This window comes from Apus apus, chromosome 3, assembly GCF_020740795.1.
Source record: "Apus apus isolate bApuApu2 chromosome 3, bApuApu2.pri.cur, whole genome shotgun sequence".
Lineage (NCBI taxonomy): Eukaryota > Metazoa > Chordata > Aves > Apodiformes > Apodidae > Apus > Apus apus.
Genome location: NC_067284.1, coordinates 108,663,646 through 108,687,428, shown reverse-complemented (window position 1 = coordinate 108,687,428; position 23,783 = coordinate 108,663,646). Strand labels below are relative to the sequence as shown.

The window sequence follows — 23,783 nt, the reverse complement described above, 5'->3', positions numbered from 1 at the left end:
GCATCTACATACATTTAGTACCATGTCTTTTAAATGTAATTAATTTTAATTAATTAATTTTATTTCTTTCCTTATAGACATTAATAAATACACTCCTTACACAAATTCATTTTAAGTTTCCAGATTTAGATTTTCAGGGAAAATGGCTAAGCTTTTTTTTAAACTTATTTTTTCTAGTTACTGGGTTATGCAAATTAAGGAATTAGTGGCTTTCCTTTCAAAAAACAGATCAGTGTTCCGTGCTAGGTGTGTCCCATACTTTATAATGTCCCAGTCTGCACTAACAATATGTCTGTATGGCTACAGGGTGAAGTTGTCAGCTGGCAACCAGACATGTAGTTCTATCAGTCATCTGTATTTCTGCCTTCTGCAGGGAGAAGGGCATATCCCGAGATGACACATTCTCTTACCATGCCTGCAATAGGTGTGATCAGCCTATACAACTGCCTCTCTTTTCCCATTGATTATAGAGGGTCACTAGGTTACCCTAAAAGAACAAATACAAAAAGACCAGTGGAGGAAAATGTTATGAGGGTGAGAAGGTACTTGAAGATTTTTTGAGTAAAATAAGTAAATACACATTTCTAAGCTGTCTGTCCTTTTATTTATCCATCTATCCATATCTCTAATCATAAAGCTAAAATAAATATTTTCAAATTTTCTCATGGCTTAAGTTTTCCTTTCTTTGCAAGTGAGTCTCTATAATTACTGTATTATTGTTAAATAGAATGTAATGCCTGATATTGACCACATATACAAGAAAAAAATGTAAAACTCATGATGCAAAAGGGACTATTTTTATAATTATATCTCCCAGACGATGAACGATGACCTATTTTAATGACTGAAAGTTTTACTTGTAAAGCTGTTTATATGAACCTCATCTATTAATTCAGCAACCTGATCTAGTGCAAGATGTCCCTGCTCAGTGCAGGGGGGTTGAACTAGATGATCTTTAAAGGTCTCTTCCAGTCCAAAAGATTCTATGATGTGTATTTTATGAATTGATACAGAGTCAGGATAAGTATTCAGAAGGATGCTATCCAGAAGACATAAAGGTATCCTAATATTAACCTGGTATATAAAGTTTTTGGTGTACAGCCAGATGAAAACCACAGCAAGGTGTTACAGTGTCCTCAAGCAGAAAAGTTAGGGAAGGTCAGTGATCTTAATTTATGAATAAATCCCACATAATGTTTTTAAGTTTGGTAGCATAGTTTATCCAAAATTATTTTATGTCTTTTGGAAAGCAATGGTAGAAAATAGCCATAAATTTAATACATAGTTTTACAAAATTCATGATGATACATATTATAGCAGAAAAAAATATTTTCTTGTAGAAATCAAAGCTGTCCCATGAAATGGAAATGTTTTGTTTGCAGCTTCCAGCTCCACATTTCAGACTAGCAGTAATAAATTTCGACAAGGAATTTGGATATGATATGGAGCTGGTTCAAATAAATACAGTATGTGTAGATTTTGCATATGTTTGAGGGCAAAGTATGACAGGGGCAGTAAGTCCCTATCAGGAGGTCACTTTTATTTATTCCTTAAGCAGTGAGATCATGACTGCTGGGAATTAATCCATTCATTTTGTTATTGTCTGTGCAATTTCATTTGCCTCCTTTCTTTGTAATTCCCTTGAAATTTTTACATAATCTTTAATAGTCTTGCCAGCTCCCTTCCCCCTACTTATCTGCACATACTTTGTTAGATTACGTTTTACATACTTTGAGGAAGATGAATGGAGTTAACACACACCCGGGGTACAAAGCTGCCTTTGTGTGTACTTCTGTTACTTTGAGATCAGAGCAGGAACCAAATTTACTGAGTCATTCTTTAGTCTTGGCTTTTGCTTAGCCCTAGAATGGAAGTTGCCCTATTGGTGGTGATGGTGTTCTCATCATTCATCTTGCCTTTCTGAGGGTGTCTATACTGTGGACACATAGACCTGACCAATGTCCCTAGAGTGCTATTGCTGATATCCACAGCTGATGAACTTCAGACAAATTCATAGACGTGATTCATCTGACTTATTTTAAACTTTTAGTTTAGGATTAAGTTGCTCTTTAAAAGTGCCTATTATCTTTTTTACTCTAAATAAACTTTAGGTGGCTAATTAGGACACTGCAGATGTTTAAATTGTTCAAGTGAATACCATCTTTTGACCGTGGAATGCAAATCACCAGTTTCATGTAATGAAAAATGAGAATTAATTTTTTTAAAAGGTCTATTTTAATTAATACTTGTTTTCATCCACAGCTTCCTTTCACATCATTCACAGTTGTAGATCGTTAACATCTCAGTAGCAGTAAAGATTTTTAAGGTTTTTAGGGTCTTCAACTCTGTTTATTGGGGGAAATGGGGTTAATAATATTGTTGAGAAAAAAAGCAAAACTATTTTATTGCTTATAACTGGGAAAATACATTAAAATAAGGGTCACCTTGGTCTGTCAGGAAAAGACCTCATGTTTTCTTCTACTGTTGGGAACGTTGTACTAAACACGTGAGCACTCAAAACCAGTATTACATCAAAGGCCTCAAGTTTGCTCTGCAGACTTGTTCAGATTAATGGGTACTGCAGAATGTATGGTATGTTCTGTAAGAGGTGGGTAAAAATGATAAAAATTCCCTGTATGTCTGTACTTTATGTATTACATTACAGAAGCTATTGATCTTTCCCCAGGTGGCATTTTTATTTTCTGTATAAAACTGAGTAAGCTTAATCTTTGAAAATGCTTACTCTTAAACCCCTTTTTTTTCTTTGCTTACCAATTCAAGTGATTCTCAGAACCATAAATACATTTTTCCTTTATGCAACAAAAATCTTCAGATAGTGATAATCCTCAGATAATTTCAAGATAGAGAACACTAAAAGTGTGTTTTCAGCATATTTTGAAAATGCTTCATTATTCTGCTACTTTCTGCTTCATTTCTCAAATTACTTTTTTTTTTTTTTTTTTAATCTAGGTAATTTTTGAGCTACAACCCTGGAGTTGTCAAGCACAGCATAGAGCACCCTCTTATTCTCTAGTCTAAATAGAAAAAATACATATTTAACATACTCTTTTGGTGTTATCAGCCATTGCAGGGTGACTTTATTTCTTCCCTAGGGTAGTCATCTTTCCTTTGAAGCAGTGATAGGTGCAATGAAGAGGTCTTTAGCAAAGGCAATCAGGAAATCATGCCACAATATGAATATGCAAGCAGTTTGGGAAGCCAACATCTTCATAGTTAAGATTGTCGCCAAACACAGGGGTGTCCAGCCACGCTGGGTACGTTTTCCAAATGTTCCAGCTTAGCAGCTACTCGGCACATTTCCTTCAAACACAAAATAGTTGGTAAGCAAGTTAACATTTCGCCTCTTGCCTTCCACTCTGCACAAAGAGCTTTATATGTCAAGTGTGAAAGCTTTAAAATGGAATCAAAAGGAGTATTTTTTTCATCCTGGGTGGAAGGTGACAACGTGTACCTCTGCCTTTTCTTTCCTGCTTTAGTCTTCCTTTTTAGTGCTTCATGCTGAAAGAAAGATATAATGCAACACATTTTTGGAAGACTAAGAGTACATTTACTGTGCCAGGTCCTATCTACTGCATCCTTCAGCATGTTCCAAGGAAAGCATGCAAAGTATTTTAACTCTGCTGAACGCCACATAACTCAGCTTCTTAACTGCTTAGAGTGACTAGTACTACTACAGTGGGAGTAAAAACGATATATTATTAATGCTTTTGATAAACCAGTGGAGCACTTACATTCATGTCATTTATTATATCTGGTTTTAAGCTGAGATTGATCCAAGGTGGCATATCATTAGGGGTTTCAAGGTTTCTTCACATAGGAGATATTCCCAGCAAACTTGCTTTTCTACTGATGAAGGAGAACTTCATTCCTGTCAGAGTGACTTGCTACCCTTCCAAGAACAGAATTTGGAAGATTTCACTAGTATAAAATTGAAGTTGTTTCTTAGTTAAAGCATCCTGTATAATTTCATGTTTTCAAGAAAAATAGTTGAAAAATAAAGACTGTGAAAATGAGAAAATGGGTATTGTGTAGACTGAAAACTTTACTTACAGGTTGTAGCATTTCCACAAACTCTCTGTGACTTCCTCAATACTGAATGCTGTTTCTTTTAAACTCTTTTTGGCCTGGAGTTACACTGTGCTCACAAAAAAGTCCTCATTTTCTCCCTTTTTATTCTGTGTTATTGGTTCATTCTGAGTTTATAAAATACAGCATAGAAATGTAGAGATAAGGGAACATTATTTTTTCTAAAGCGTATAATCTTGAGAGGTGAAGAGGAAAGATGAACTGCTGTTATCTTCTGCGTTGGTGTTTCCTTAGAGATTATATACCTGTGGTATCCATCTGTTAATTTCTCCTGCATTTGCTGGTTATTTATAGGCTATTCTAAAACTGGTAGGACTGATGGAATGGCTTTCCTTATCCCATGAACTGTGAGTTTCCATGCCAGGATGTGCTGTTTTGGGGTTTGGTTGGGGTTTTTTTAAGTGTACTGGGAAGAACATACAGTCCAGTTATTTATGATAAAAGCTATTTTATGTGGTGGTGTTTTAGAGCCTCACTTGAGAATCCACCCTTAAGAAAAACTTCTTCTGGGGAGGGAGACAGCAATTTTATTTCACAGATATTTATGTAATTTTGCTGTATAAAACATATTCATACAGAGAAAAAGTAAGTGTCAGTATTCATTTAGTATATGAGAACAAAATCAAGTCCAGTGTTTAGACAACTACTGTAGGCAAGTTCTAGAGAGGCATGAAGCTCATATTGGAAAAATCCATCAGCAGCACCTTTCTTTTAATAAACCTTTTATTAGTATATTATTTGATTAGTATATTTTTGTTTCACTTACTCTAAGGAAACTTGTAATATTTTGGTAGTGATCATACTGTGATGCATGCATATTGACTGGTCTTTGACAGCATACATTTTCAGAGTTTCATAGTCTATTTATTGGCATTACTAAATAATTTAATTTAACATAAGTGCTCTTGGGATCAATCTGGTTTTTGCAGTTTCCATACTACGTTGTGGGATGCCTGCAAAAATTGAAGTATCCTTGTCAAATCTGTAGATGTCTTTAGTCTTTGTCATGTCAGATAGGACTTTGAAGCATAACTCCTCAGGTTAGCATTTCACATCATTTTGCTTTCTTTTGCCTTCCTTGTTGTTGCAAAGGGTTTTAAATCCCTAGGGCTGCTTGTTGTGAAGGGTAATAGCCAATAGTTTGACATAGCTGGCAAGAGGTGAAAACTGAATGTCTCGAAGGTTGATACTGAGGCCCATATTGTTCAAAATCTTAATCAACAATGTGGGCAAAGATATGAAATGCACATTCTGCAAATCTGTTGATGGTAGTAAATTAAGAGTGGCTGGCACACTGATTGAATTTAGTCCAGACAGGTCTTGAAAACCTTGAGAACAGAACCAAGAGAAACTTCACTGAGTTTCTGCATGTGGGACAGGGTAACCTCATGTGTCTGTACAGGCTGCAGACTGGCAGTCCAGGTAGCAGCCCTTCTGAAGAGAACCTGGGAGGTGATAATGAACATCAAGTTGAACAGGAATAACCGGTTTGGTCTCATCATATTAAAGCAAAACTCAGAGTTTTGCAGAAATGTAGCTGACAGACTGAAGGACGTTGTCATGCCCTTCTGCTTGGTGCTGTTAAGCCAAATCTGGAACACACCATCCAGTTTTGAGTCCTTCAGTTCCACAGAAATGCTGACAAACTGGAAAGGTTTAGCTGAAAACTACTGAGAGCTGAGGGCCCAGGAGCACATGGCCTGTCAGAAGAGGCTGAGAGAGATTACTTGGTTTAACATAATCTGAAGAAGTGGAGGGTAAAGGGTGGCTGGATAGCAGCCTACAGCTGCTGAAGGACAAAATGACAGAGCCAAACTTTTCTTAGTAGTGCTGGTCAAGAAGGTCAAGAACCACAAATTGTTTCTTGGCAAGTTCAATTAGGACTTAAAAACTCTTTTTCACTCATGCAACACTGGAACAGGTCACCCAGAAGAGACATAAAATCTCCGTCCTTGCAGGTTTAGAACACTTAGCTTGAGAAAGCCATAGCTGCCTTCATCTAGTGTTGTCAGAAGTCCCCTTTTAAGCTGGAGGTTGGGCTAGAGACTTCCAGAAGGAGGGTTGTTGGAGGGGGATCTCAAGCAACAGTTCCGTTAGCCAGAACATTTCCGTATGTAAAAATTTAAAAAAGTTTGCCACATTTAGAGAAGCTCAGTCTTTTTGATTACCCACTTAAGTGAAAATATTTCAGACTTACCTGGCCGTGCCCAACCAGCAGTTTCTGACTGGCAAACAATCATAAAAATTATAGCAGAATTTAAAATATACTGCGTAAAAGATTATAATTTTAAATTATTTGAAGAAGCTATCTCTTAATATGTGAAAAATATGAACCCAAAGCAAATGCCTTCCTAAAACATATAGTAAAATTGTACAAGAAATTCTAGGACTGCCATTTCTAGGATGTGTCATGTGAGTAGTGTTCTGCACTATGCAGAAGTTCAGATGATGTGATCCTTCTGGTGCCTTCTGTCTTCAAAAGTACTACTGAATTAAGGCAGAGGCAAAACAGATCTCTATTATGGTTATGCTAGATGAGGGTTGACGTTACAGCATGTATTGTGAAAATTATTTTTAAAGGATACAAAATCAATCTAAACTTACTTAATGTCTTGATGGAATAGATTAACTGAAAATTTCTACTTCTCTGAAACGGCAGCTCCACAAAACATAGTCAAGATGCCAGAACCATGCACAGGACAACTGAAAAATGTTTTAGTAGAACAGTTTCTATCCTGGTGATTTAAAGTCAAAATACAGTAGAAATGGTTGACTGAGTAGAGAAGAAAAGAAAGATGGAATAGCCAGGTATGTTCCTGGACAGTTAGTGGTTTAGTTTACAACTAAATGGAACATGTTGACTGCCAACAAGATCTCCAAATTGATGGATTGGACTGTCATAGAGGAGTGACCTCAAAAGCAGAGAATAGAGGTCTTAAGAACCTGTGTATTTGATGTACTGATTTTTTAACTACTTATTTTTTACCTAATTTGAGGAACTGCTAAGGCCAAATGCTGTATGTATAGCTTGTCTCCAAACACACTTATCAACAGCCCTTTTGTTTTCCATTAAATCCATTTTAAAATGTCTGCAATTTCAATTTCATCAGATGTGAAAGTGCTTGAGGAGTCAGAGCAAAATTTCTGTGTATGTGTGGGTTTTTGCCTCGTTTTCTGTCCTTACTGCAAATGTACCTGTAATTTACCTTTTTTGTGCATGGTTTCTTGAGCAGTATGGACTCTACTACAGAAGTCCCAGGGCCATCCTGATACCACTTTTTATCCTCAGTTATGGTTCTGTTCTTACCAGCTGTAATGATTTATTCATTGAGTTATTTTTGGAAGATAGTTATATTCCTTTCCTTGGTATTTAAGGTTATATTCCTGTCCTTGTAAGCTCTCTGCTTCTGAAGAGGGTAATCATTCTCTCTAATCTAACTATCACTTCCTGCCTCCGACATGTGAAAGATTTAATCTCTTCTAGGGATCAGATCCTTACCTTGTCAAAATCACCCCTGCTCTGTTGAAGTAAAAAAAACCTCAAGCATGTGCTCAACCCAACCATGAGCTTTGGTGCTGCTTCAACTACGATTCACAGAATCACAGAATCCTAGGGGTTGGAAGGGACCTCAAAAGATCATCTAGTCCAACCCCCCTGCCAGAGCAGGGTCACCCAGAGCACATCACACAGGAACGTGTCCAGGCAGGTTTTGAATGTCTCCAGAGAAGGAGACTCCACAACCTCTTTGGGCAGCCTGTCCCAGGGCTCTGTCACTCTCACAGGAAAGAAGGTTTTTCTGATGTTTACGTGAAACCTCCTATGTTCCCGTTTGCACCCATTGCCCTTTGTCCTATCACTATACAAGACTGAAAAAAGCCTGGCTCCATCGTCCTGATACTCACCCTTTACATATTTGTGAACATTGATGAAGTCACTCCTCAGTCTCCTCTTCTCCAAGCTAAAGAGACCCAGCTCCCTCAACCTTTCCTCATCAGGGAGATGTTCCACTCCATCATCTTTGTAGCTCTGCGCTGGACTCTTTCAAGCAGTTCCGTCATGGCATAGTGCATGATTGGGAGTGAGGGTGTCCATAATGTTTATGGTTTCATACCTTGACTTTTCTGAGACCCACCATTTTGGTTTACACTGGACTCTGTGTGAAATACATTCTTAAATCCAGCAGGGAATCTTCTGAGCCATTTTTTCTTGAATTACATCTAGTTCAGCTTAATTTCCTTTCTTTTTCTGGAGGTGTTCAGGAGTAAAAAAATTGTACTGCAATTACTATATATTATAGATACCTAGATTAACAATGAATAAAAATGAAAAAGGCACATTTGCAACTGACTTATTACAGTATATTGACTGTCCATGTGAGAAGGGGCACTCCTGGTACATCCTTAGTGTGATGGAATGTATTTGAAATGAATACTGCTAACGCTCACATTTTAAAAGCACAAAGGTTTGGTTCTGCTTAGTGCAGAACACTTTGGCCCCACTCCAGGAGAACGTTTTACTTGTCTGGTCATCTGTAAACTCCTCATGTGCTTCAATTTAAACATGCACCTCGGTTAGGGCAAAAGTGCTCAGCACCTTTCCTAACTCAGCCCTCATCGCTATCGTAGGTGAGTGGTGTGCAAGCAGGTTTTTAAAATAAGAATTGACACGCTTCTCTGGGTAATTTCACTCATGAGACTAATAACCAATCTGTGGTTTTTATTTCTGCATCTTAACTGGTTCAATGCATGTTTAATTTGGGAGGGTTACTTCAAGGTTATGGCAGGGGCGCTTTACTGCTATAATTTCTGTGGTGGAATGCAGTTCTTTTTGGAATAAGGTACATCATGTACTTCTACTCTTTTGTCAGAGAGCAGAAAGACAAACACGAATGATGGACTCAGTCCAGTATGCAGAATTCTGTGAAAGTCGGCAATTGAGTTTTTGTAAGTATTATAATGGCTGCACTGTATTAAGACATTCAATTATTATTTCATGTAATAGAGAACACAGGAGAACCTCACGTTTTTTGAAAGCACTTTTGTTTCATCTGCAGTAATAAAACTTTAAATTATTTGTCTGCATAACTCCTGGGAACAGTTAATTTAGCATAGTTTCAGGCAGAGTGTTTTGTTTGAATATTTACCAAGCATTCAATATGCTCAATTATTCTGCTGGTGGGGGCAAATGTGAAGATAGAACTGGTAAAGAGCTAATGGATTAACACCCGTACATGCCTGAAGTCTGTCACGGAGGTGTTACAGTCAGCATATTAGTAAATTTTCATGGTTGCAGGCTTTTTGGAATGCATCTAAAAGTAGAGAAGAGCAGCAAGTTTGGCTTTTATTTTCCTATCCACAGAGACACAAAGAACTTACTAAAGAGTCTTTTCTATTTTAAGCTGTAAGCTCCTGCTGTGGAATTTATTCAGCATTAGCCAAATTCATCAGTATACGCCATTCCAACACTAATAACATGATGACAGAATTAGGGCTTTCCTAGCACTGAAAACCAACTTACTAGAAGTACTTGTGGGCCACAACTATAGTGAGCTGCAAATTAATGGGCTTGATCATGTAGCAAAACATAATTACAGAAGCGCTTAAGTGATGACTAAGGTTTTAGGTCAAATGTCAGAGAAAATGCGGTGAAGGAGCCAGTAAAAATCATGACAAAACAGCACATGATCCTACTATACAGACTTGAACACAATGGTGTCTTTAAATGAGAGACCTTATCTTGTTCTTTCTTTTAAATTCAAAGAAGATGTGACTCATTTATGGCAAATAAATGACATATTTGAAAAACTGTTCTGTATCGGCAAATGTCAGCAAATGTAGGAAAAACATGCCTTTAAGCATTTCTTTTCCTAATTCAATGTGTTTTGTAAGCTTAGTTACAAGTTGGCATCACACAGCTGTGAGCCATTAGGTAAATTATTAGGATGACTTCAGCAAATGAGACGTTTGTGATAAAGTCCTTTTTTAAACCCAAAAATTATTATCTGGAGACAGAACAAATAGGAATCTTGAATTCATGAAATAAAATTGAATATTGCTGACCAGGAAATTGTGATCTATAAAAATATCTCAGTGCTATTTTCACAGTATTTTTACATGACCATGTCTATACAGTTCTTTTTCATTGACACTTAATGTCATTAAAGAATAAGAGAATTACAGTTCTTAGAAAATAGTAGCAAGAGAGACTTATGCACAAATTTAAATGCATAATATGAACCTATTTAAGGCCATGCAGGACATTTGTTCAAAACTAATGGAAAGGCTATTTTGTACTTATTTTCTTACATTTTAGTTAAAAAATATATATATATTCCTACCTTTAAACCAGTAAACCATTTTTAGTCTAAATCTAAACCCATGAACACTGTGTCACAAGATAATAAACTTGGAAGGGACTTCAAGAAGCCTGTTCTAACAATATATATTCATATTTACAGCTCCAGATATGTCCATGCAGTTTTAAAGACAGGCAAAAGTACAGGCCTATAAAAGGAGCAATTAGATATTTGAATTCTAGGGAACATCCTGCAATCCTGCTGCCACCTTCACACCATTTCTCTTGCTTTTTTTTTTAATTATTATTTTTTTTTGCCTTCAGCAATCCTGTGTGGCTTTTTCTCTCCCTCCTAAGAAACAGCCGTTGTTTACACCTGGTTTTTTGTTTAACACCTGCCTTCTCTTTAGCTTTTTAGTCCTAAAGACTGTCTTTGAAAGAGCTGTTTCAAATTATTCTTCCACCTTGTATTTATTTCATTTTGGTTCTCCTGTCTTCGCAACCAGCCCTCATTAAGAACTCTTTATTATTAGCTCCTTCCTGTCACTATTTCTTTCTGTGGTCAGTTGTCCACCACTGATCATCTTTTTTTTCCTTCTTTTATTCTCTCAGCAAATACCGTGTTTCTTTGTCCCATATTTTCCTCTATACTTCCTCCTAAGGGATCTCATCCATTAATAGAGTGAAGTTCTCCTATGAAGGTTGATCATTTCCAGTTCTACATCTATCCTTATTTCTTAATATTCAAAGCACATTTTAAAAACACTCATACAAATCATTGTAGCTAGCTTGTTAGCACCTGTTCCTGTAAAGCTAACACAAAGACTTCCTATTTCTTCTGTCTTCTTCATCTTCACTATTATTCATACAATTATACAATTTTATCCGGACTCAGATTTGTGTTGATTTCTTCTAGTGCTTCCTCTCATTCATCAAAGATGCATTGCAATCACACTATTTATTTTACAATAATGTACTCAAAATCAGCTTAGTTACATCTACTGTCCTCTGAGGCAGACCCTTGTTCTGAAATCTGCTGTATGATTGATTATCTGTGTATTTTTCTCTTTACTTCATACTGCTTATGGGTCTTTGATGATTCCTTTCTTGGCTGATCAGATCCCATTCACACTCCTTGTTTCACACTGGCAGTATTTTCTATGACTGAAAAAAAAAAAAAGGATTATTTTGGCCTACCTGCTGTTAATTTTTCCTTTTCCCCTTATGATTTTGACTGACAGCAAAGAAAGCATCCAAGTTTCGTGATTGGCTGGACTGTAGCAGTATGGAAATAAAGCCAAATGCAGTTGCAATGGAGATTCTGGCATATTTAGCATATGAGACTGTGGCACAGGTAAGGGTGTATAATGATTGAACAATGGTTTAACAAAACAAATTAATTACTCTTGGATGTACTTCAACCTTAGATGCCTGTGGCATAAGCTACTTCAGAAGCTTGCAGTCACTACTTCAGCTAACCAAGCTGCCTGGATTCCTGTCTGTCTCTCTGTCTCTTAATTTACTCTAAGACAGATGCACACTATACCTGTTCATCCATCTGATACACAAATAGAAATGTTTTAGAATCGTTACAGAGGAGAGTGGAGTCCAGCATGAACTTTATTCAAGTCCAAACTGAAACCACATACTTTGCTATGTGACCTCTGGCAGTGTGCTGAGGCTCATTCAACCCCTTTGCACAATTGGATTAAAAGGCAGGATTTCCTGGAAAACAAAACATTATCTTAGTGCCAAGCCAAGCCCTCTTGGGCAGATAGATTACTCTGTATATTTACAGAAGTGGAAAATAAAAGTTCCTTAGGCTGAAATATTTCTGAATAATTTTGTTTTCAACCAAGAATCATCGAATGGTTTAGGTTGGAAGGGACCTTCATGATCATGTAGTTCCAACCCCAGCCACGAGCAGGTTCCACTAGACCAAGTTGCTCAAAGATCCATCCAACTTGGCCTTGAACACTTCCAGGGATGGGGCAGTCACAACTTCTCTGGGAAACCTGGGCCAGTGTCTCACTGCCCTCACAGTAAAGAATTTTTTTCCTAATAGCTCCTTTAAGTCTGCCTTCTTCCAGTTTTAACACCATTACCCCTTGTCCTTTCACTCCATGCCCTTGTAAAAAGTCCCTCCCCAGCTTTCCTGTAGCCCTTTCAGGTACTGGAAGGTGCTCTCAAGTTCTCGCCAGAGCCTTCTCTACTCCAAATTGTTACGATGGCTTTCATAGTAAGTACCATGTCAGTAAACCTACCTGTTCATTGGCTGTTTTTGCCCCTCCAGTTGGTGGACTTGGCCCTTTTGGTTAAGCAGGACATGGCTCCCAAAGCTGGTGACCCGTTCAGTCATGCCATATCTGCCACTTTCATACAGTATCACAACTCTACTGAGGTAAATCTTGCTTTTTTGTCATATTAATGCATTTTCTCTTTTGCATGTATTTTGTTGCTTTCAAAATAGATGAGTGTTATTGATACAGGCTTTTGTTGCAGAGCTTGTGAGCATTGAAATTATGGATTTAGATGGAAAGGCATTAAACTATAGCTCCAAATGTTTAAATTCTTCACAGCATCTTTATAAAAAATTTCCTTTATTCTTGGGTGGAAATACCTTCTCTTTGTATTAAAGGCTCTCTCCACTGAAGATTTGAAAATATAAGTTGTCAGCAATGGCAAGTGTTCTAAGTGCTGCTTTGCTTGCATTGCTGTTAAACAGATAGGAGAGTAGCCTCTAGAATGAGCATATTTAATTCTGTATTACAGCTCTTCTACCAGTAAAGCTAAGAAGTCAATACATTTTTTGGTGATTCAATTACCTAACGGCTGTTTTACGTCTTGCTTTTATAGCCACATCTCTCAGGGCAATCTGCAAGTGTAAAGACCAGTCTTGACTCCCCTGAAAACACCCCACCTCCTACACCCACACCTCCAGCATCAGCAGGACAGCAACTTCTTGGGAAATCTCCAGCAGCAGCCCTGGGGAACGGTGGAATTGGACAGGACTCTACCAAATCCAAACAAAGGAAAAGAAAAAAGGTATTTGGGGCACAAGCCTGAAAAAAAAAAAAAAGAAATAAAGGAAATAACCTGTCTCATTTTAAATATAAATTTTAACCTATATCACATGTTAACTACCAATGTTATTGTATGGTCAAATGAAATGTGTGGATTGCTTTTTTTTTCTATCACAACGAGGCTAAAACTTCTCAGTAATGCCTGCAAACTGAATTTTGTTGAGGTAACAGTTTCTTCTTCTAAGGTGAGCTGTTTCTTTACAGCCACAGCAGTAGACACCATCCCAAACAATCATCCTCTTTTCTGGCAGTAAAAGCTAGTCTTGGTTTTGAGCATCGAAGCGTAAGCAAAGTAGGCAAAGAGGTGGTTGTGATTTTCTTGCTCCTAGCCTTTGGCAACTGCCTTCTATGCCTCTAAAAACTTTGCCTGACCTGCTTTATTTTTATGCCAGTTGGTTGCATTCCATCTGTTTATATTTATATTTATAATATTTGTTTACTTTGCATAAAATATGGAAGTCTCATATTCAGAGTGTGAAATGTGAATATTAAAATTCCTGTCTTCTGTTGTATATCCTCAGTATTCTGTCTGAGGGGGATCTATGTACCTTCAAACCACAAGGGAAATAGATTTGATTAAATAAACTGGATAGGAAGCACTGTGGTGGTCACTTGGGGCTTTTTCTTTTTTTTTAATGTGATCAAGTACTCGTTTTGCTGCAAAGCAAACTGACTTGTGACTTTCTTATGTGTTTTATGCTCCTACAACAACTAAGTTCCACTAGTCATTTTTACAATGATAGACAGAGAAATAGAAATGTCTTTTTCCTTGTAGTGTCATCAGTGCTGCAGACAATGCATTCAACTTTTTCTCTGCTGTTACTAGACTCTGTTTAGAAAGACTTTAGTGAATCCTAAAAAACTCTCTGAAGTATTTTTCTTTTTTCTCTTCCCTTTTATATTGCATTTGATTATATTTTGTTTCTGTGGCTGATTTCCATTATAATTCCTAGGAACAAAAATTTAGCTGGAGATGTAGGTTTTGATACATTATATTCCACTACTGTTGTAAGTTTATTTTAAATTCTTAATGTTTGACTTAATGCCTTTTGAAATAATTATATTCTAAAAAGTGCACAGTTTTAATGAAATATTCCTATGACTTACCCAATTTGGTTAGGAATATACTGGATATAACTGAGGCATTGAGACAAATTAGTTAACTTGGTGAAGTGTGTTATTCTTAGTCCATGAAGGCCCAGTCCAGCTCAAAATAGCTGAGTTTCATATTCCCTTTATGAGTGTCAATCAGCAAGGAAAGAATCTGCCATCACATTATGAATAATTCTGTGTAGAATTCTGTAGCACACAGGCTCCAGTGGACTCAGCACTCTTGAAAATAAAACATTTTGTAAAAAATACCCCAAGTCTGAAATCATTAGTATATAATGTCAATGCATGAGGGGACCGTGTATGTGTGTACATTAAATTTCGGCGTATAATTCAAGTTTTTGTCATTCTTAGTGCAGTCATTAGTATAGTTTTCATGAATTTATTACCAAGCAGCCATCAGTCTGATAACTCATCTGAATTCTGGCAAGCAGCCATGTCCAGATGCAGCCTAGACAGACATTTCAGTTTGACTGGCAAGGAGAAAAGATAAACTTTTTCTTTTAAAATCCTGGGGGTAATTTTGTCAAACCAATGGACCAGTAGCAGTGAATTTGTATTTTTACTATTTAGGGTCCTTAATCCAAAAAAGTAATTTGAAAAAATTCCAATTTGAGGTAATTAAAATATTTTTGCATCCCTCTAACACCGTTATGTCACACATTTCATCTTCAAATTTTAATCTGTTATTACTCAATGGTGAATTTGGTGTCAAATTGCCTTCCACTTTGGGTACTTGTTCAATATTTTCCCCACCCCTTGACATCATAATGACAGTCTGAAATGTTTTAAAAATAGTTTCTGTGGTTATTGCAGTGTGACTTATATGACCCGTTCATTTGAGTTTGAACATATTCTGCTCTTTTCAATTGCAACACACAGCAGCACTAGGTGAAAGATTTAAGAGGACAAATACGGTGTTCTTTGGGTCTCTTAAGCAAAGTTCATGTAAAAGTCCTCTTTGATTTGTTAATAGCTTTTTTTCCTCAAATGTAGTGTGTGGCAGCAATGATGTGTATCCTCAGGAAAAAAAAAATATAAAAAAATGAAAAAAAAAAAAACCCAGTCCATTTTATAAAGGTTTATTTTCATACTTTATGCACTGTAGGTCCGTTGTGTTTTTGATTTAGTAACAATTTATGTGTTTTTCTGTTGCAGAGCACTGCAGCCTGTGGTACAGAGGCTCAAAGTGATGCCATCCAGCCCAGCCACATCAGAGAGGCCATTCGACGCTACGGCCACAAGATTGGCCCCCTTTCCCCATTCACAGTACGTAATAACAGAGTTATAAAAAGTTATATTTATAATCTTAAAGAACTTTGATTTTCAAGTGGTCAAATGAAGAAGCATTGGAATTGTTGAGAGCAATTTGTGGTGACTGTAATTTTCTTTATAAAAGTGGCATAATTCTCTTGGGAAATAAAACTTAGTAATTTCTGTCCCTTTTTGGAAAGACAAAAAAGTGTTTTTTTCCTTTTAAATATTATTTTCTTTCAATTACAAATTATGCTTTTTTGTTAGTGCTTGAATTTTCTGTTTTTGCAAAGTTTAGGTTTACAGTTATTTTAAATTATATGTATTCCAATATGGTGAAGGGCACTTTATATTCTAAAATTAGTTGCGTGTCAAATACTGCTCCTATTGGAAGTTGAACTCTCAAGTGACACATTTACGGTTGGAGAAAGAAGAGAATGGTTTCTTTAGACAACTTTGAACCTCCACTAAAATATAATAGAACTGAGCTTGTGGTAAAACACTGATGGGTTATGAGGTTTCGCCATCATTTTTTCTATGCAAATTGCAAACCCATTGTTCAGAGCAGCCTAACACATTCTTTATTTAATTTTCTCAGCTGATAGAAATGTGAAAGTCATCTGTCTCCAATGTCATAAGTTGGGGTCATTTTCTTGTGATCTGCTCTTCTATGTGGCATATGTCCTTGCTTACCTCAGAATATCTACATTTAGGAAAGAATGAATGTCAAAGAAATCATTATAGGGAAAAAAAAAACACATCCCCAAACCACCAAACTAGATGTGAGCTCCTAAAAATCTGGAAGAAGTTGTCTATTTTTGGAGGGCTTTTAGGTAAGGAAAATTATTCTGAATTGAGAGGATATTAATCTACATGAAAGTTACACAGAAGTATATGAAGATCACAGATATCAAGGAAATAGTGGAACTTGACCACAGAAGCAAAGAACAGGAAAAAGTAAGAGCAAATGTATATATGAAATAATAATTTCCTAGTGTCAAAACAGATCATTGCTTTTATAAACAGCAGTAGATGATGGATTTGTTAATGATAGTTGATACATATTTGCAATTAACTATCTTTATGTAATTTTATCTCTCTCTTTTGCCAGCCACAAATGCTAGATTAATATCACGTAAAGTGTAGGATAGCATTTCTAGTCCAAAATAAAGAAGTGTTTTAGCAGAAATGTGCTAAGAGAGGTAGGTAAGAACATGGCAATAGCTTCTGAATGCAAAGAAAGTATTTCATTTTATTATAAAGAAGTAACAAGTTCACACAAACAGATACAAAGAAGTGAGTCTTCCTTCCCTGCCCCTCACCAAAAGTGGTTTGGTTAATTATCACTAAATTTGAAATTTCACTCCAACTACAAGAAATAATAAAATACTCTTAGGGGGTTTTTCCGAAGGATTAGAAGAGACAAATATAGTTTTATCTGCTTGTTTGACTCACTTTTTTTCATTCCTCAAGTTTGCCTTTTTAAAAAAAAGGTGGTAGACTTTCCATGAGTAACATTGGGGTGCAGTTGGTAGCTGTATTTCCACATCGCCCATCCTTGTTTAGGATAACACATACTGTTACATTTCTTTCTTCTAGTTAGAAGACTCATCCCCTGGCAGTTTTGGTTCAAATACAAACCTTCTGAATACAGCAGACAACTGCCAGTCTGTTGCTACAGTGATCCATAAAAATATCCCTTCTTGTGGCTTCAAAGAGATCAGGGTTTAAAGTTTTTTATCTTTCTGATACAGTTTTTCCCTCAGACACCATAGAGAATAGCTCAGAATTCTGTCTAACATTATATCAATGTTTTTCTCTACCTGGAAAATAAACATAGCCTATGTCTAATAGTTCCTGTTATTGAGATCTGCAGAAGTTACCATACCTGGTTAAATAAAAATCTGCTGTGGAACTGTTAATGTATCTCTTCTGTGTTCAGTTAGACACTTGCCACCAGACCTCTACATCATTGAAGCATATTTGTTGTGGAAGTCTTTGTTAACGTAGATTGCAGGGGGCTACTCAGTGCTCCATCTACATTTTTAGAAAATCAAGACACAGTGATCATTGTTATTGCATGAAAAATCAAAAGTGTGCTTTGTATGACTGGATAGAAGTCATACCATTGGATTCATCCACTGTGTGAATATATGTGATAGTAAGCACTTGAAGAAGGAGATGTTAATTTTCAGTAACAGATTTGCGTATGTTTTTGGTTGTATATTTTCCCATCTGCTTGCCTTTTTCTCAGTTTTTTCAAACTCAGGGCATGCTGGCTGATTCTGGTAGTGAGTAAACCAAACCACGATACGCGATAAAGCTGGTGGGAAATGGTTTTAAACTGAAAGAGGGGAGATTGAGATGAGATCTTAGACAGAAATGTTTTCCTGTGAGAGTTGTGAGACACTTGACCAGGTTGCCCAGAGCAGCTGTGGCTGCCCCCTCCCTGGAAATGTTCAAGGGCAGGTTGGATGGGCCTTGGAGCAACCTGGTCTAGTGGGAAGTGTCCCTGCCCATGGCAGAGGGTTGGGACTAGATTGTCTTTGATGTCCTTTCCAATGCAAACCAGTCTGTGATTCTCTGATTTTATAAGGGATGTTCTCTGATTCCAGGTGTCTGTGTATATAAAAAGGAATTTGCAGCTTAAGTCCAATATGGCCATTCCACAGTTTTTAGGTTCTCCACCATATAATCCAGGAACTTAATGCTGATAGGACTCCTGCCAGCTTCGTTCTTTCAGTTTTGAGAACCAATTGACCTAGGTTGACCTACACACAAAATGTTCCCACGGGTTGTCAGCCTCAGATTTTACATTCTGCTGCAGTTTGAGGCATACCTGTTAGAAGCCAGCTGTTGCTGAGTTGTACTGGTTTGATTCATGTTTTAATGTTGGTTTCACTGAAACTTGCTGATTTTGACTGTCTGAACCTTGATGGAACTGAGATGTACCTTGTCAGTTTTTCGTTGCCATATGCAAGCATAAGTGCTTTCCAAAGGACTGGAATTCTGAACTTCTATTAAGTTAAGAACTTCTATTTTGTAGAACACTTCAGAATACTAGTTTTACTTCTGTAATGAAAAACCTGAATTTAAGTACAAGTTTTATCTTTTGTTACTGAAAAAAACTAAGTCACATACATAGAATTTAGATTTTATTTCCATTTAAAAAGCAAATATAGCATATTTTATGAAGAAAATGCATATTCTTTTGGGACTATTTTCTTAAGATAGCTAGTATGTATTTGTAAAGCACAAACTGCCTTGTTTGCTGGCATCTTTTGCTGTTTTGGTGTTTGCTCATGATTGTCCCTCTCTTCCATCTGATTAGGTGATAAGTGTTCCTAAGAAATCAGTTTAGGAAGAAGAGTTAGCTTTGTAATTTATTCTTTAGCAGCATTTGATGGATGCTGGTTTGGACAAAAATAAGGACGTTGAAATTTATATAATCATATGATAAATGAGAACTAACATTAAACTAGTGAAGATTATCCATTTGCATTTATGATGATCTTACTAACTATGTCAGAATGACTAATATACTTAGAACATTTAGGTTTTTTCTCCAAGTGTAAGCCGCAATGGAAAGCAGCAAGTGTACTCTAAATTCTTCTGCATTGTATCATGTCTAAGGTAGTCTAGACATACATTTTATCCATATATTCTCTACTAACATTATTGGGTGGTACTCAGTACTGTCTATTTTAAAGCATGGTCCAGACTTTCAAAGAGCAGATAAATAAAATTATTTCTTTTAAAAATAGTGCCATATAATTTTGTAAGAGAGTAATGGGAATATGTAACTCTTCATCATGTGGGATGATTCAGTTCCATGTGCTGTACCTGAATTTATTTCTCTGTGCGTTTAAGTTAAGGAAGTGAGACACCTGCCTTGCAAGGAAAGGCTAAGAGACCTGAGGCTTTTCAGTCTAGAGAGGAGAAGACTGAGGGGGGATCTAGTTCATGTCTATAAATACATGAGGGCTGGGCAGTAAGAAGGCAGGGACAACCTCTTTTCACTTGTGCCCTGTGATAGGATGAGGGGCAACGGATTCAAACTCAAGCACAGGAAGTTCCACCTCAATATGAGGAAGAACTTCTTTATTGGGGGCTTACAGAGCACTGGAACAGGCTCCCCAGAAAGTTTGTGGAGTCTCCTTCTCTGGAGACTTTCAAGAACTGTCTGGATGTCTTTCTGAGTGATCTGCCCTACTTTTTAGTCCTGCTATGCCAGGGGGTTGGACTCAATGATCTTCAAAGGTCCCTTCCAACCCCTAACATTCTGTGATTCTGTGATTTTATGTGTATTAATGCATTGCAGGCTGAAGCCTTGGTCAAAGAAAACGGGAAATTTGTCAACGTAGATTCAACATACTCTTTATATTGAGAGATTAATTTATATTTGGATAGAAATTTCATATATATGAATACTCTAATGTTTTATATAACATCTATTTGTAATTGTACTCTTCTACACTTCTTTTTCTTATTACTCCTTAAGATAGTTAAGGATTAGAAGAATCCTGAGTGCCCACATCACCTTAGTCTATCCCAGGATCTCAAGCACAATGATAGTGGTATTAAAACCCTCTACATGGAGACTATAATCACTATTAGATCATCTCATGATTCGTTTGGATGAGTGATCTGAATATTAGACACACTGAAGTACAACCTCAAATGATGAGAGTAAGAGGATTGGTTCTCTTCTATGTACAGACCATGTTGGATTTCAAATGGGAAGTCACTGGAAAGTCATTCTGAAAAAGAGCAAATTGCCATATCTTGTAGCATGACCTGGGTACATCCCTCTTTCTTGGCGAAACTTTTGTTCTCAACTCTTAATTACTTTGCATCATGGCAGCATCATTGATTTCAATAAGATTCAGTATTTAAATGGGATAAAAATTAATACCAAACCAAATTCTAGCAAGCTCAATCTTTGTACATATTGTGAAAAAAAAAATATTAAAAAATATTTTAAAAATTGTTAGATTTAAATTAATCTAAATCCCATCTCTGTAAAGTGCATAGTAAAGGTGATCTGCAGTCTTGACTGGGCCTATAAGTATAGTTCTAATATTCATCTGAATATAATTCTAGATAATACTCTGTATGCCATGGTGTTCACAAAGATATCTGTTGTATATTTCTTCCAAGAAGACAAGCATAATTTTTCTAAATAAATTAATTTTATTTCTAACAGTTGGAATAACAAGCAATTAATAATTCTTTTAAAATATTTATTCTGTGATCCATATATAGTGATTAACTGAAACCTTGGTATAACAGTTTTAAGTAGTACATGAACCATTTGTAAATAGGACTTGTGACCATGAGAAGAGCAATTCTAGTCAAAAATAAAGCTAGCACCCTCTAACCTGTAGTTGAAAACCAAGTGGTCAGCTACAACAGTGGAAGACCACAGGCAAAAAGAATTAAAAAAAGTTTCCGAAAGACATTCTTTGTCCCCTCTAGTATATGTCAGTACTGAAATGAAATATTTTAGATGTTTAGTTAAAGAGAAACTGAGTTTATAAATCTAAATTGCAATGCTGCACAGACCTGTGGAAGACAGTAGCCATTATTCAGTGGCACATGCATGTGTAAATGGAGAGTATTGAATAAATAGAGGGTATAACCAACTTTTGTTTGGGTATCCATTTTTGGGGGGGAGAATGCTCCTTCAGGCTCTAAGTAATTTCAGAATGAAAAGACTTGCTAGTCTAAACCTTCTCTTGTTAAAAATTTCAGTCCCATAAAATTGCCTAAGCATCATAAAACAATATTTACAAAGCCATGTTTATGATACTGCTTGTGACATTCCCCGCACGAAAAACATGTAACACTAGAAAATGTGATTTGGCAGAGTTGCATTATATGGGCCATCTACAGCCCTACCTACACGTTTATAAGTTCTTAAATAATAAATTTAAGTATTCCATGTAGACTTCAATATGTTACATCTGCAAATAAACAGTAAAGTTTCACAATCAAATTATGTACTTAGTCAAGAACTTTCAGCTTCCAGTGTTTTAAAACTGCTCATTATTGATCCTGATTGAGCTTAGCTTTTATACAAATGCTTGAATCCATTTCTGCTGCAAAAAATACTGAAATTTGTAATCAGTTATTTCATAAAGTTATTTAATAAAGGTATATTGACTCTACTGATTTCCTCTAGAAAACAAAATTTCTGAAAGAGTAGCTGAAGACCTGGCAAAGTTGAGCCTGTGTGAGAATAAAACAGCAGATGGTGGATGTAGAAAAAAGAGAGGGAAACTGAAAATACAAGGATGGGTGTGGCAGTATCATTTTGGTGGAGATAAACAGAACAGAACATCTTGGAAAGCAAGGGATTTTTAGATGCCTTGAATTTCAAGAAAAATTCAGCCTCACTTTGGTCTGCAACTTAGCCTTCTTGACTGAAAGAAATTTCTTTCTGCGTATTTCAGATTAAAATAGTAGTGAAAAGAAGTTTTGGAATACAATCTTCAATATACACAATGTGAATACATTCACTTCTAAATTTTTCTAAAATACTTGAATGATACAAAATTTTGAATACCATTTCCAGAAGAAATTGGGTACACAGAAACTAAATAAAATGTCTCTGATATTTAAGGTTCTCTATATTACATACTGCCCCTAGCGATACTAAAAATCAATTTATACTGATTTTGAAGAAGTCAGGATTTCATTCTTAATGAAATCCTCAAAATGAAATGTATGTGTTTATGTCAAAAGGCATTTGAAAACTTGTCCTTCAGTTAGATGTTCAGTTTCTGATACAGAAAAAGTAAAATTGACATTTTTATTGTTTCTTCTCATTTTTAAATCAAAAATACCCTTTTTATTTCATTAAACAGTTATGTACTTATGATGTCTTTATCTATACTTCAAGCTATTGTCTGTGTTTATTTGCTATTCTATAGTGTTAACGCTGCATTTGAAAAGTATGAGTTATTATTCTATAAAACCAGTAGGAAGTCAAATCTCAATTTAGAAATCTTGTTCCCTTCTCTCCCAACCCCCAATCCCAAGGTTCCTCCTTTCAGATTTATGAAAGAAAACATTTCTTTCTCTAAAAGGTTTTTGTATGCCAGCATCTGGAAGTGTTTATTTCAGTGGCGTGTAATCTATCTGTGGATTTAGTTAGCACCAGACCCCCTTTTGTGTACTCCTGACTTAAAATTTTTATAAATGATCTTGTTGAATTTGTGCCAGTGTGCACATGGTTTGGCTGATTGCTGCATATATCCTTTACCTGCCAGTCACCTTTGATTTATATTCCTTCCCTTCTGCTTTTGCCTTCCAAAAATGGTGCCACTGAACTGTCCTCTAAATCATCTTATTGGATAAATTACTCCAAGATGAGATGGTACGGTTTTGGCCGGCTCCTCAACAGAAGGCATTCCTATAATCCATCCTTGCCCACTCTGTGTAGAACCATTCAAAAAAGAGAATGAACAGGGGAAATCAGGCTCCCACTTCGATCTGAGCATTATTTCTTCCAGTGCTACTCAAAAATGTAAAATCAGACCTTTGATTTATAGAGCAGTTAATAGCATCTGAAGACACATAAACTGTTAGAGAATCTTTTGCATACCCTCTCCTGAACTGAACTTGTACATTATATGAGTTTAATCCTGAAAATATGGTTATATTATTTTCTCCCAGAAAGAATAAAATATAAAAGAATAGCATATTTAAGAGTATTTTAAAACATTTCATTTGGAATAGATTATACAATATACATAACATTTCTTTCCATGGTAAAAATCCCCATTGATTTCCTTAAACTAAACAGCTAATACTCCTTCAGAATAACAACAGTTCTGTAAGCTTTACTTAATGACATTACTAATTTGGGGAGTTTTATGAAGTTTCCTGGAGAAAAGCAGGTGGCTTGGCAGTAATTTAAAAGGTTCACA

The 23,783-nt window shown here is 36.2% G+C and overlaps 1 protein-coding gene across 1 annotated transcript in view; it reads left to right on the top strand.

The window, feature by feature from the left end:
- The window catches only part of SUPT3H (SPT3 homolog, SAGA and STAGA complex component), a 266,650-nt gene that overhangs the window by 199,439 nt on the left and 43,428 nt on the right, over positions 1-23,783 (top strand). The window contains exons 7-11 of the mRNA XM_051615120.1: positions 8,976-9,051; positions 11,644-11,756; positions 12,696-12,803; positions 13,259-13,447; positions 15,754-15,864. Of these exons, the coding sequence (XP_051471080.1) occupies positions 8,976-9,051; positions 11,644-11,756; positions 12,696-12,803; positions 13,259-13,447; positions 15,754-15,864 (597 nt within the window). The remainder of the gene's footprint in view (positions 1-8,975; positions 9,052-11,643; positions 11,757-12,695; positions 12,804-13,258; positions 13,448-15,753; positions 15,865-23,783) is intronic.